Source organism: Salmo trutta, chromosome 5, assembly GCF_901001165.1.
Source record: "Salmo trutta chromosome 5, fSalTru1.1, whole genome shotgun sequence".
Classification (NCBI taxonomy): Eukaryota; Metazoa; Chordata; class Actinopteri; order Salmoniformes; family Salmonidae; genus Salmo; species Salmo trutta.
In genome coordinates, this window is record NC_042961.1 from 56,682,222 (window position 1) to 56,695,589 (window position 13,368).

Sequence of the window (13,368 nt, forward strand, 5' to 3'; positions counted from 1 at the left end):
GTAAGTAAACATTTCACAGTAAGGTCTACCTGTTGTATTCAGCGCATGTGACAATCTTTTTGATTTGATTTGAAGATGACAAAACTCTTCCAAGCAGTCCACAGCAGAAGTTAGTTATTCTTCTCTCTTCGGTTTCTCTGTCTCTCTTTGTGTCTGTCTGTGTAAGAGAGAGAGAGTGCGAGTGGTCTGTGTGTAAACTTTGTCTGTTAACATTACTGTTTCTACTGTAGTTATACTCGTAGGCAACATATCAACAGTGTTTCCTATGGATATATACTGTACTGTACTGTATATAAAATACCAATTCTGTTTGTTATATTATGGTATTATATTACCGGTATGTAATTGTGTTTCTCCTTTATCTACTCCGATTCAATACCGGTTGGAGTCTCAGATGTGTGTGATGCGACCGGTGGTGGGGCTGGTGAAGAGGCAGAGGAGTCAGCAGAAGGTCGTCCAGCTGTGGGCTGAGCTGGCTCACGATATCGCTGGAGCCCTGGAGGAGTCCATCACCTCGGCCTTCGCTCAGGGGTCGTTCCACCTCAAAAAGCACAAGAAAAAAAAGATATCAACACCAGCCGTCTCAGATGTTTGTTGAAATGTAATTTGATCTGAGAAATAAACCTAATTGATTGCACCCAAATTGGCCACTTTAATTTATATGATTTTAATAATATTCAATAAATATAGTACCTAACATCCGATTTGGACCAACCCTTTTTTATAACAATGATTTTGAACATGAGGAATCTACAGAAGTGGTAAATAGCCACCCACAGTCTCCCCACACCCCCCGCCAATTCCACCCCAACAATGAGTATATAGTATCAGTTGGACAAGTAGCGTGGAACTGCGGCTCAGAGTATTGTTTCTTCATCCTGTGTAATGTCTTCTCAGTGAATTTGGTGATGTCCCCCCTCTGTTTAGAGAAAAGAAATAAATGGGGGAGTATTTTTATATCACCTAATTAATAGCAGGAACAGTATTATCTCGTGGTTAGAACATGGTAATATCAGAATGTAGAATGGGACGTAAACCCAACAACTTCGACTCCAGCAGCCTCCATCAGACTTCGATAGGAGGTTGGTGGCACCTTAATTCGGGAGGATGGGCTAGTGGTAATGGCTGGAGCGGAATGGTATCAAATACATCAAACACATGGTTTTCCATGTTTGATGGCGTTCCATTTTGCTCCGTTCCGGAGCCATCCTCACCGTTGGCCATGTCCAGTGTGCTATCAGTGCAAATGGCTGCCACAGCCACTGTACCATCAGTACAGCCCCTTTCTACCTCATCCGGTCCTACTACAACACTGCAGTCCCAGTCTGTGCCACATGGTGGTACTCACACTCACCCGTCCAATGTCACTTCTACTCAGCCAGTCATTCAGCTGGCAGGAACGTTCTCTCCGGTCTCTGCTGGTGTGACAACACAACAAGAACAACAAACCACTCAAATCAAAATCAAATCAAATTTATTTATATAGCCCTTCGTATATCAGCTGAAATCTCAAAGTGCTGTACAGAAACGCAGCCTAAAACCCCAAACAGCAAGCAATGCATGTGAAAGAGGCACGTGGCTAGGAAAAACTCCCTAGGAAAAACTCCCTAGAAAGGCCAAAAACCTAGGAAGAAACCTAGAGAGGAACCAGGCTATGAGGGGTGGCCAGTCCTCTTCTGGCTGTGCCGGGTGGATATTATAACAGAACATGGTCAAGATGTTAAAATGTTCATAAATGACCAGCATGGTCAAATAATAATAATCATTGTAGTTGTCGAGGGTGCAACAAGCACGTCCGGTGAACAGGTCAGGGTTCCGTAGCCACAGGCAGAACAGTTGAAACTGGAGCAGCAGCATGGCCAGGTGGACTGGGGACAGCAAGGAGTCATCATGCCAGGTAGTCCCGAGGCATGGTCCTAGGGCTCAGGTCCTCCGAGAGAAAGAAAGAAAGAGAGAAAGAGAGAATTAGAGAGAGCATATTTAAATTCACACAGGACACCGGATAAGACAAGAGAATACTCCAGATGAAACAGACTGACCCTAGCCCCCCGGCACATAAACTACTGCAGCATAAATACTGGAGGCTGAGACAGGAGGGATCAGAAGACACTGTGGCCCCATCCGATGATACCCCCGGACAGGGCCAAACAGGCAGGATATAACCCCACCCACTTTGCCAAAGCACAGCCCCCACACCACTAGAGGGATGTCTACAACCACCAACTTACCGTCCGAAGACAAGGCCGAGTATAGCCCACAAAGATCTCCGCCACGGCACAACCCAAGGGGGGGCGCCAACCCAGACAGGAAGACCACGTCAGTGACTCAACCCACTCAAGTGACGCACCCCTCCCATGGACGGCATGGAAGAACACCAGTAAGTCAGTGACTCAGCCCCTGTAATAGGGTTAGAGGCAGAGAATCCCAGTGGAAAGAGGGGAACCGGCAAGGCAGAGACAGCAAGGGCGGTTCGTTGCTCCAGCCTTTCCGTTCACCTTCACACTCCTGGGCCAGACTACACTTAATCATAGGACCTACTGAAGAGATAAGTCTTCAGTAAAGACTTAAAGGTTGAGACTGAGTCTGCGTCTCTCACATGGGTAGGCAGACTATTCCATAAAAATGGAGCTCTATAGGAGAAAGCCCTACCTCCAGCCGTTTGCTTAGAAATTCTAGGGACAATTAGGAGGCCTGCGTCTTGTGACCGTAGTGTACGTGTAGGTATGTACGGCAGGACCAAATCGGAAAGATAGGTAGGAGCAAGCCCATGTAATGCTTTGTAGGTTAGCAGTAAAAACTTGAAATCAGCCCTTGCCTTAATAACAGGAAGCCAGTGTAGGGAGGCTAGTGTTACGCCCCTGAAAAAGGGGAGAAATAATCACGAGAGTGATACGGTATTGTTTCCTCAACGAGAACTTTTACTGTAATCATTTTACCAAAGTAACACATTTTACACAAGTAACACATTTTACAAAACAACAGATCTACAGGAAAGAGCTAGTGTTGTAGGGTACAAGGCTTATTCAAGTCACAACAGTATACACTAATTCACTGAAACATACACTCATTTCAATATAACTGTCAAGCACAAAGCTTTAACTCAGTAAACCATAACTCAATTTATCAACAGTCAATCAAGTGTTTGAAAAACCCTTATACACATAACACCACGAAATATCTTATTAGCAACGCACATGTTCATTCACGATCGACATAATATGGCAGCTACTCTCAGTACGAAGCTAGCCTTAGCTGCAACCGAGCAGGGCTCATATTACTCTGCAAACTTAACTCAACTCCCTCAATATGTTACTAAGACACACCTTAAACACTCTTGACATGTTAGCGAATTATTACATTTAAATGACTCAGTTTTATCATCAATATCGTACCTGAAAAAGGGGAGAAATAATCACGAGAGTGATACGGTATTGTTTCCTCACTGAGAACTTTTACTGTAATGAGGAAAAGACCGCGATTTCCCCGCGAACTTGAGTGGAGAACAGAGCAATCGGTCTCAGACTCATGGATTAAAGAGCATTTAGTAGATCACAGATTAACACTTTTCCCCTTCAATTAGGCACCACAAAATAAAGTAATCAATATAACGTTTACACATTCCTTTTACAATTCTTACCTTTTGTACACTTGATGGATTTTAACTTTAACACAATTATATGAATGTTATCAATCTCTATCAACTAATACAGAATGCATGATCTTTTTAACCTTAGATGTTTTAAGATCCTCACATACTATGAACTTACTAATACTTTTTAATGTATAACAGGCTATTAGTATTTCCTTTAACCTGTCACACTAGCACTGGAGTAATATGATCAAATTTTTTGGTTCTAGTCAGGATTCCAGCAGCCGTATTTAGCACTAACTGAAGTTTGTTTAGTGCTTTATCTGGGTAGCCGGAAAGTAGAGCATTGCAGTAGTCCAGCCTAGAAGTAACAAAAGCATGGATTAATTTTTCTGCGTCATTTTTGGACAGAAAGTTTCTGATTTTTGCAATGTTACGTAGATGGAAAAAAGCTGTCTTTGAAACAGTCTTGATATGTTCTTCAAAAGAGAGATCAGGGTCCAGAGTAACACCGAGGTCCTTCACAGTTTTATTTGAGACGACTGTACAACCATCCAGATTAATTGTCAGATTGAACAGAAGATCTCTTTGTTTCTTGGGACCGAGAACAAGCATCTCTGTTTTGTCCGAGTTTAAAAGTAGAAAGTTTGCAGCCATCCACTTCCTTATGTCTGAAACACAGGCTTCTAGCGAGGGCAATTTTGGAGCTTCACCATGTTTCATTGAAATGTACAGCTGTGTGTCGTCCGCATAGCAGTGAAATTTAACATTATGTTTTCGAATGACATCCCCAAGAGGTAAAATATATAGTGAAAACAATAGTGGTCCTAAAACGGAACCTTGAGGAACACCGAAATTTACAATTGATTTGTCAGAGGACAAACCATTCACAGAGACAAACTGATATCTTTCCGACAGATAAGATCTAAACCAGGCCAGAACTTGTCCATGTAGACCACTGCGTCCTCTACCTCCACTGGGCCAGCTGCTGCCAGTATGTCAACATAACAACAGCCCTTTGCTGCAGCCTCCTCTACTGGGTCACAGCATCAGCATCCTGGGGCTTAGAAAAATGTAACATGGCGATGAGAACACTCCTAGATACACAGGCCTAGGGAGCATGTTCCTGAGTACGGTCCACGTGCAGAGTGAATGTTATAGACTGATTCCTATGGTTGAGACGATACCTAATGTGTGTGTGTGTCTCAATTATACACTTTGTACCTTATGACAGATGACAGTCAGTCCCATTTTCCTCATCACTACCTTCTTCTTCCCAGAAAGTGTTATACTGGATCTGTTGATGTCTCTGCCTGAAGAGCTCCACCTCCTGGACCACCTGCTCCAGGTACTGTACACTCAAACCACAGATCTAGGATCCAATTGCCCTGCCCCTAGATTAAGAGTGCTGATCTTAATAAATAAGAGTTGGGACCTGATCCTAGATCAGCACTCCTACTCTGATGCGGTTTGTGAGTACAGGCCCCCAGGCCTAGAATTACTGATGGGTAACAGATCTTCACCTCAGTCATTTCTGTGGGAGGGAGTTTGCCCTCTTGCTAGTGAGACCTCTCCACCATCTTACATTTTTTTCTCTTTAATATATTATTTCCACCATCTCTCCCGTTTGAGATATACACTGAGTGTACAGAACATTAGGAACACTTTCCTAATATTAAGTTGCACCCCCTTTTGCCCACAGCACAACTTCAATTTGTAACTGTTAAGCGTGAAAAACCCAGCAGCGTTGCAGTTCTTGACACACTCAAACCTGTGTCCCTGGCACTTACTACCATACCCCATTCAAAGGCACTTAAATATTTTGTCTGGCACATTCATCCTTTAAATGGTACACATACACTATCCCCATCTCAATTGTCTCAAGGATTAAAAATCCTTCTTTAACCCATCTCCTCCCCTTCATCTACACTGATTGAAGTGGATTTACAGGTGACATCAATAAGGGATCATAGCTTTCACCTAGATTCACCTGGTCAGTCTATGTCATGGAAAGAGCAGGTGTTCCTAATGTTTTGTACACAATGTAAATGACATTACTCGTCTAATCTTTTTTTCGTATCACCCCTAGGTACATGAGAGGTCTTCAGCCCTGGTTCCCAAGGCATTCCGGGAAGGCACCGGTCCTGGTAGTCCCCGGTGGCGGCGGGAGGAAGAGCAATGGCCGTAGATCAAAGAAGAGAAGATGGCCATGAAAATGCCCTTCAGTTTAGATGCTGGAGACAAGGCGGGGGCCCCACCTCAAACACTGCAGGAGAGTCAGCTAGAAGGAGGGAGGTGTGCGGCTATTGGTGGGCTGCCAGATCATCGAGGAGGAGGTGACGGCAACAGTGACAGGACAGAATCCATCTCAGCCAATCAGGGTGTGGCTGCCACAGCAACAGTGGCGCCCAGCAACTCTGTTGCCAGGAATTCAAATTCCATTGCCAAGGACAGGGCTGGTTGTGTTGCAGGAGAGGACAGTGGAAAGAGCCAGAACTGACACTGTCAGCCTTTCCCATGCCAATGGACAAGCCCAAGGAGAAACGCCCAAATTGCGAGTCAGCAAAATCAGGGACAGCTACGCAAAGGAAACCTGACTGTGAGAAGGCTGGGACTATGTCCCTTTAACCCCTTCATGGTGCACTTGTAACAGATCCATTTGGTGGAAGATGTGTTGCCGTAGTGTCCATTTTGTTTATTTTCATATTCTGAGAGAAACAAAATGGCTGACAATCTTGAGGATTTCATAGAATGTTCGTAAGCACTTTATTAGTAAAGAAGGAGATATACAGTCACAATACAGCAGTATTTATTTGATCAGAAATGGCTCACTTTGGAATTCATTCATTGTTCATTTGACTGCCAACTTCATCAGTTGCGATTATTGTTCTATATATTTTTTAAACAGAATTTGCAAGTGTATTATTGGTTTGACATTATGCAGTTTACAAAAATGAGTTGGGAAATAACTTAGTTTTTGGTACACATTTTAAATATGTTTTGCGTGTGTAAGAACTACCACAGTGCAATATCTGTTCTATATACAGACAGATTGTTAGGCCATATTATTATATACATGTGATATTACAACATTATTTACGTTCATTAGTTTTAGTACCAAAGTAGTACCAAAGTGCAAAACAAGCCATGCTAATTGGTAAACTGGTATAAGTAACATATATCATTGGGCAGACTTATTGTAAACATGCATCACTGAAGTACAGCATATAAAACATGTTGTTTCCTTAGATATCCTGATAGGTAATAGAGTTGAGAGCAGATTATTCAATTAATGAATCTGAGGTTTGGTTTCACATACTCCTGTATCAGTGAGTCCATGGAAACCACACTTCTTTGGACAATCCTGTGTAGTGTTAATAAAGCATTGTCCCACAACCGTTATTCAGGCTTCGGCTCCCAAAGAGGAGACTGTCCGTTAGAGATCAATTTTCTGTCTGTTTTATTTCGTTGGTCGATGAGAAACACTTCTTTAAATGTATTAATCCTCTTCTTTGTCCAATTCTGTTTAAGAGTTGAGGGTGTCCCACTAGATCTCCGAGTAAGTCCTTATCTCCGCTATGCTGGTCCTAAGCTGTCAGGGAATATTTAAAACAGGTATTTGAGTATGGAATAGGTTTCTAAAGTGATCACTAGCTCCTCTGTGTGTCCTCAATCATGTAGAAATGTACTTGGAAAGTGCACACCCAGAAGGCTGAAACAGTTTACGAGGGCCAGTCATACCTATTACATACATATTTGGCAGCATTATGATGAACAATCCATTCCCACCTCTGATTGGCTGCCAGGGTCACTCATTGTAAAATGTTGCCCTGACGAGGTGGCGGTAGTCTGTATGACTTGAATGGCGTCCCTATCAGCGCCCCAGGAACTGTAGTCATGGCAGATGGTCTCAGACCTCCTCCTGGACACCTTTTGAAGAAGAAAAAGAAGACTTGATTGTCCATTGTCATTTTCAGATCATGGAATTTCCTTTTTTATGTTGCTTTTTAACCCTTTACGTAACATGCACTCGTCTCCCACACACACAGACGGAGGGGTCGGAAACAAGGGTGAGCCATGGGTTAAGTCAAGTGCCTTGCTCAAAGGCACCACAGCAGGAGATGGCATCTAGGATAGCTATAATAGATCCCCACCTGTGCCTGTGTTCCATGGTAGGGAGACGGCAGCCTTGTACTGGAGGATGACAGGGAATCTCCCTCTGCGTCGTACTGCAAGCCCACTCGGCCACCATAAGGTGGGTTAGGCTCATTCTCTGTATAAAAGGGGACAAAAATAATATTTACAAACGGTCCTCTGAAGATACTCATGTTTTAAAACGTGCCAAGCTACTCTACAGATAAGAATATTTTAAAATACATTTTTCGGAAGGGGGCAGCATTATGCCACACTTTTTAAAGTAAAATGAAATCAACGTTGACGTGTTACTTGCACAGGATGCAGCAGGTGGAAACAGTACAGAGAAATGCTCACTGACAAGCTCTTCTTCAGCAATACAGTGTTCAATATCAAACAGTAAGAAATAGAACATCCAGAATATGATCATAAAAGAGCACGGAATCAAAACTAGGTCAGATAAAGTAAAAGACTGTATAACAATGGCATATTATAAATGTACCCCTTATAACACAATTCTAGTAATAACCTATGGCAGGTGAGGCAGAGTAGGGTTTAGACAGTGTACCTGTTAGGACTGTGGTACTACTTGAACCAACCAAGTGGCCACCTGTATTTGGCCTGTTGGGCCATTCAAAGTCTTCCTCCAGCCACTGGTTAACTTGTTCAGTATGGATGTCTTTCACCCTGAAGGAAAGGGGAGAGAGGAAACGTACTTTATGAGCTTGCATTGCTGATCAACGTAGTATGATCATTGTTATGAGAATAATTATTGGTTGGTGTCATTGATTGCTACAAAAAAAATCACATCCTCAACCAGGTTTCAAAGTTCCAACTTCTTACACAGTTATATATGTGTTGGAGATCAGAGTTCATCATATCCAAATTCTATACAAATGCAGAGCTTTGTAATACATTTTTTGTGTTTCACCTCCAGGCTTGTCTGTGCCAACATCTTACTCCTGCTGTTTTATCTTTACAAATCCACACATTAGCTTCTCTCGTGACTAGATGGTGAAGGGTTCTCTCGTGACTAGATGGTGAAGGGTTCTCTCGTGACTAGATGGTGAAGGCTTCTCTCGTGACTAGATGGTGAAGGGTTCTCTCGTGACTAGATGGTGAAGGGTTCTCTCATGACTAGATGGTGAAGGGTTCTCTCATGACTAGATGGTGAAGGGTTCTCTCATGACTAGATGGTGAAGGGTTCTCTTATGACTAGATGGTGAAGGGTTCTCTCATGACTAGATGGTGAAGGGTTCTCTCATGACTAGATGGTGAAGGCTTCTCTCATGACTAGATGGTGAAGGCTTCTCTCATGACTAGATGGTGAAGGCTTCTCTCATGACTAGATGGTGAAGGGTTCTCTTATGACTAGATGGTGAAGGGTTCTCTCATGACTAGATGGTGAAGGGTTCTCTCATGACTAGATGGTGAAGGCTTCTCTCATGACTAGATGGTGAAGGCTTCTCTCATGACTAGATGGTGAAGGGTTCTTTCATGACTAGATGGTGAAGGGTTCTCTCATGACTAGATGGTGAAGGCTTCTCTCATGACTAGATGGTGAGGGGTTCTCTCATGACTAGATGGTGAAGGGTTCTCTCATGACTAGATGGTGAAGGCTTCTCTCATGACTAGATGGTGAAGGCTTCACTTACTGCACGTAAACATTTGTCACTCTTATAATATATATATTTATTTAATATTTTTAGCTGCTGTGTTGATCTGTAGTCAGTCTCACCTATGTAATTGTCGTCTATGCCAGGGCACGTAGACCACCACGACCCCCACGGCTGCTATCACCAGTCCTGCCAGGGTCAGTAACGCGGCATAGAGGTCCCTCTTCAGGATAGGACCGTAGCAGTCGGAGTCTAGGTACCAGTAGTCCTGGTTACATCTGTGTGGGTGGTGGATGGGACACAGAAGGATGGAGGGTTAAGTGGAGTCATTGTGCTGGTTTTATGTTGGCTTTATGTTGGCTAAGTGTTGTATGTTGGCTATATGTTGTATGTTGGCTATATGTTGTATGTTGGCTATATGTTGTATGTTGGCTATATGTTGTATGTGTTGTATGTTGGCTATATGTTATATGTTGGCTATATGTTGTATGTTGGCTATATGTTGTATGTTGGCTATATGTTGTATGTTGACTATATGTTGTATGTTGGCTATATGTTGTATGTTGGCTATATGTTGTATGTGTTGTATGTTGGCTATATGTTATATGTTGGCTATATGTTGTATGTTGGCTATATGTTGGCTATATGTTGTATGTTGGCTATATGTTGTATGTTGACTATATGTTGTATGTTGGCTATATGTTGTATGTTGGCTATATGTTGTATGTTGGCTATATGTTGTATGTTGGCTATGTGTTGTATGTTGGCTATATGTTGTATGTTGGCTATATGTTGGCTATATGTTGTATGTTGGCTATATGTTGTCTATCTGTTGTATGTTGACTATATGTTGTATGTTGGCTATATGTTGTATGTTGGCTATATGTTGTATGTGTTATATGTTGGCTATATGTTGTATGTTGGCTATATGTTGTATGTGTTATATGTTGTATGTGTTGTATGTTGGCTATATGTTGTATGTTGACTATATGTTGTATGTTGACTATATGTTGTATGTTGGCTATATGTTGTATGTGTTATATGTTGTATGTGTTGTATGTTGGCTATATGTTGTATGTTGGCTATATGTTGTATGTTGGCTATATGTTGTATGTTGACTATATGTTGTATGTGTTGTATGTTGGCTATATGTTGTATGTTGGCTATATGTTGTATGTTGGCTATATGTTGTATGTTGGCTATATGTTGTATGTGTTGTATGTTGTATGTGTTATATGTTGGCTATATGTTGTATGTTGGCTATATGTTGTATGTGTTGTATGTTGGCTATATGTTGTATGTTGACTATATGTTGTATGTTGGCTATATGTTATATGTTGGCTATATGTTGTATGTTTTGTATGTTGGCTATATGTTGTATGTTGACTATATGTTGTAGGTTGACTATATGTTGTATGTTGGCTATATGTTGTATGTGTTATATGTTGGCTATATGTTGTATGTTGGCTATATGTTGTATGTTGACTATATGTTGTATGTTGGCTATATGTTGTATGTTGGCTATATGTTGTATGTTGGCTATATGTTGACTATATGTTGTATGTTGGCTATATGTTGACTATATGTTGTATGTTGGCTATATGTTGTATGTGTTGTATGTTGACTATATGTTGTATGTTGACTATATGTTGTATGTTGGCTATATGTTGTATGTTGACTATATGTTGTATGTTGACTATATGTTGTATGTTGGCTATATGTTGGCTATATGTTGTATGTTGGCTATATGTTGTATGTGTTGTATGTTGGCTATATGTTGTATGTGTTGTATGTTGGCTATATGTTGTATGTTGGCTATATGTTGTATGTTGGCTATATGTTGGCTATATGTTGTATGTTGACTATATGTTGTATGTTATGCTATGTTATAAGAAGTCATAAGAGGTGATACTCGTACCTGCAGACTGGGCCGTCCCATGACATACCACAGGTGCCGGTGTTGCAGTTCTTTTCCCTGTTGTGTCCGGAGGCACAGGGAGAGACGCAGACCAGTCGCCCATCTATTTGTGCTGCATGGTAGTATATCCTCAAGTCCTTATCTAGTCTGACCGGGTCGCATACCGCTACACACAGATGATGGTAAGTTAAAAAGAATATTAAGTTCAAAGTTCAAAAGTTTGTTATGTTAAAAGTCAATGCAGGAGATGAATTGGAATTTTTCAATTCACTATAGCCAATTAAACAATACATATATATACACAGTACCAGTCAAACGTTTGGACACACCTACTCATTTAAGGGTTTTTCTTTATTTGTACTATTTTCTACATTGTTGAATAACAGTGAAGACATCAAAACTATGAAATAACACATATGGAATAATGTAGTAACCAAAAAATTTTAAACAAATCAAAATATGTCATATTTTAAATTCTTGAAGGCCTTGGTGACAGCTTTGCACACTCTTGGTATTCTGAATTACAGTAACTGACCCCAACCCTGGTAGGCACAGCTTTACAGTATAACCTCATGCACTAAAATGTGTTGAAAGGATATCCATAGATACCCTGGTGTGGACTCACAAATATAGGCTTTAGTGTACTTACATTCTTTATCAAATGTGGAATTGTTTACTATGATATCTCCAATTATGTCCACCCCAATACAGCCTGCTTGGCCTGTGAATGCAACAGAAATGTTTGTTATACAAAACAAATGATTTGACAAGCGATTTGCCAATAATACCATATTTTAATAACGCAGTAGAATTTTTTGGTGAATGTAAAGTTCGCGAGTGGTAATTTTTCTTTATTTTCTTTCATTTCATACACACTGGTCAGCTAACCCGGCCCCAGGTCTAATATGTGATTTTAACAACGGTGGGTGTGATCGTAAATTCAAATCTGGAGTGCCAGAGTGTGCTCTGGGCGTTCGGAAATTCAGTACATTGTCAGATTGTCCATTCATAAATTCAGAGTGTTTCGCTCTCGGGGCGCACACTGGACGCTCTGGCTGAGGAGTAGGGTTGACCTCGCAAAGGCAGTCAAGCACCCAAGCTAACTGGCTAACGTTGGCTAGCTACTTCCAGACACAAATGAGAGAACACCTCATTCTGACCATTTTACTCGCCCTAGCAAAGCTAGTTAGGCTGTTTCCATCTTATCTAGAGCGTTGGTGACCACTCGCGCCTGCACCATCACATGCATGTTGATTCTGTCCACCCCACACCAGATGCGATCAGGACACGCAGGTTGAAATATCTAAACGAACTCTGAACCATATATATTCATTTGGGGACATACCCATGCCACAATGTATGCGCTCACTGTCATAAGTTGCTATGGATAAAACCATCTGCTAAACAGCATATGTAAAATGGCACACACAGCAGATCTTGGATTGGCCAATATGGCCTACTTAACAACCGGTTTCTAATATCATAAGTGTCTGTAGTCAGTTACTGACCTGTGGTGCAGTTTTTGGCCACGTTGAGAATGTCCTTGATCTGTTCTTCTGACTCAGCAATCTCATTACTTAGGTTCTTCCCATTCTCTATGCGCAGTAGAACCTCATGCTGCACCACGACACTGCCATTGCTAGTAAAGAGAGAAGAGATTCCAAAAAAAAGGTTCCACATTTTAAATAGACGTTCTAAAAAGAGGTTCAACTAACCTTTTAAAGTAAGTGTTTAATGTACATGCATTCTACCTCTTTGTTGTGACGTTTCCTCAAATGTTCACATACCTGAGTCCTATTATTACTATGCCGATAAAATTGTTAATAGAGCGGTTGTACAGTAAGGTCATCTGGAAAACATAAGTTGTTATAGCTCAGTTAGTTACTATTAATGAGCTCATTAAGATTATACATGTGTCATTAAAAAATAGTTTGTATGTAAATTAGGCACTTACGTCGTTAGTGAATTTTTTTGTAAAATCTTGGTATTCCTGTGTTGATGGGTCACGGTATTCTATTTTAAATGTTTTGTTGAGTCTAACAGTGACATCTGTTGATACTTCAATGGTGTCTGTAGTTCATTGACATGAATAGGACGATAAAGAACAACAA

General features: G+C 41.3%; 1 protein-coding gene and 1 long non-coding RNA gene across 2 annotated transcripts in view; one reads left to right on the forward strand and one right to left on the reverse strand.

Annotated features, from left to right (window-relative positions):
- On the forward strand, positions 1–6,413 carry LOC115194616 (uncharacterized). Its single transcript, XR_003878414.1, has 3 exons — positions 1–601; positions 4,870–4,937; positions 5,679–6,413. It is a non-coding gene; the product is annotated as an uncharacterized LOC115194616 (long non-coding RNA).
- Positions 6,332–13,368, reverse strand: part of LOC115194602 (mucin-3B) — a 7,326-nt gene continuing 289 nt past the window's right edge. Inside the window, exons 2-11 of the mRNA XM_029754444.1 lie at positions 13,212–13,327; positions 13,045–13,106; positions 12,766–12,896; positions 11,907–11,978; positions 11,258–11,423; positions 9,462–9,617; positions 8,292–8,410; positions 7,744–7,862; positions 7,379–7,519; positions 6,332–7,181 (exon numbers count right to left, since the gene is read on the reverse strand). Of these exons, the coding sequence (XP_029610304.1) occupies positions 7,137–7,181; positions 7,379–7,519; positions 7,744–7,862; positions 8,292–8,410; positions 9,462–9,617; positions 11,258–11,423; positions 11,907–11,978; positions 12,766–12,896; positions 13,045–13,106 (1,011 nt within the window). The 5' untranslated portion in view covers positions 13,212–13,327 and the 3' untranslated portion in view covers positions 6,332–7,136. The remainder of the gene's footprint in view (positions 7,182–7,378; positions 7,520–7,743; positions 7,863–8,291; positions 8,411–9,461; positions 9,618–11,257; positions 11,424–11,906; positions 11,979–12,765; positions 12,897–13,044; positions 13,107–13,211; positions 13,328–13,368) is intronic.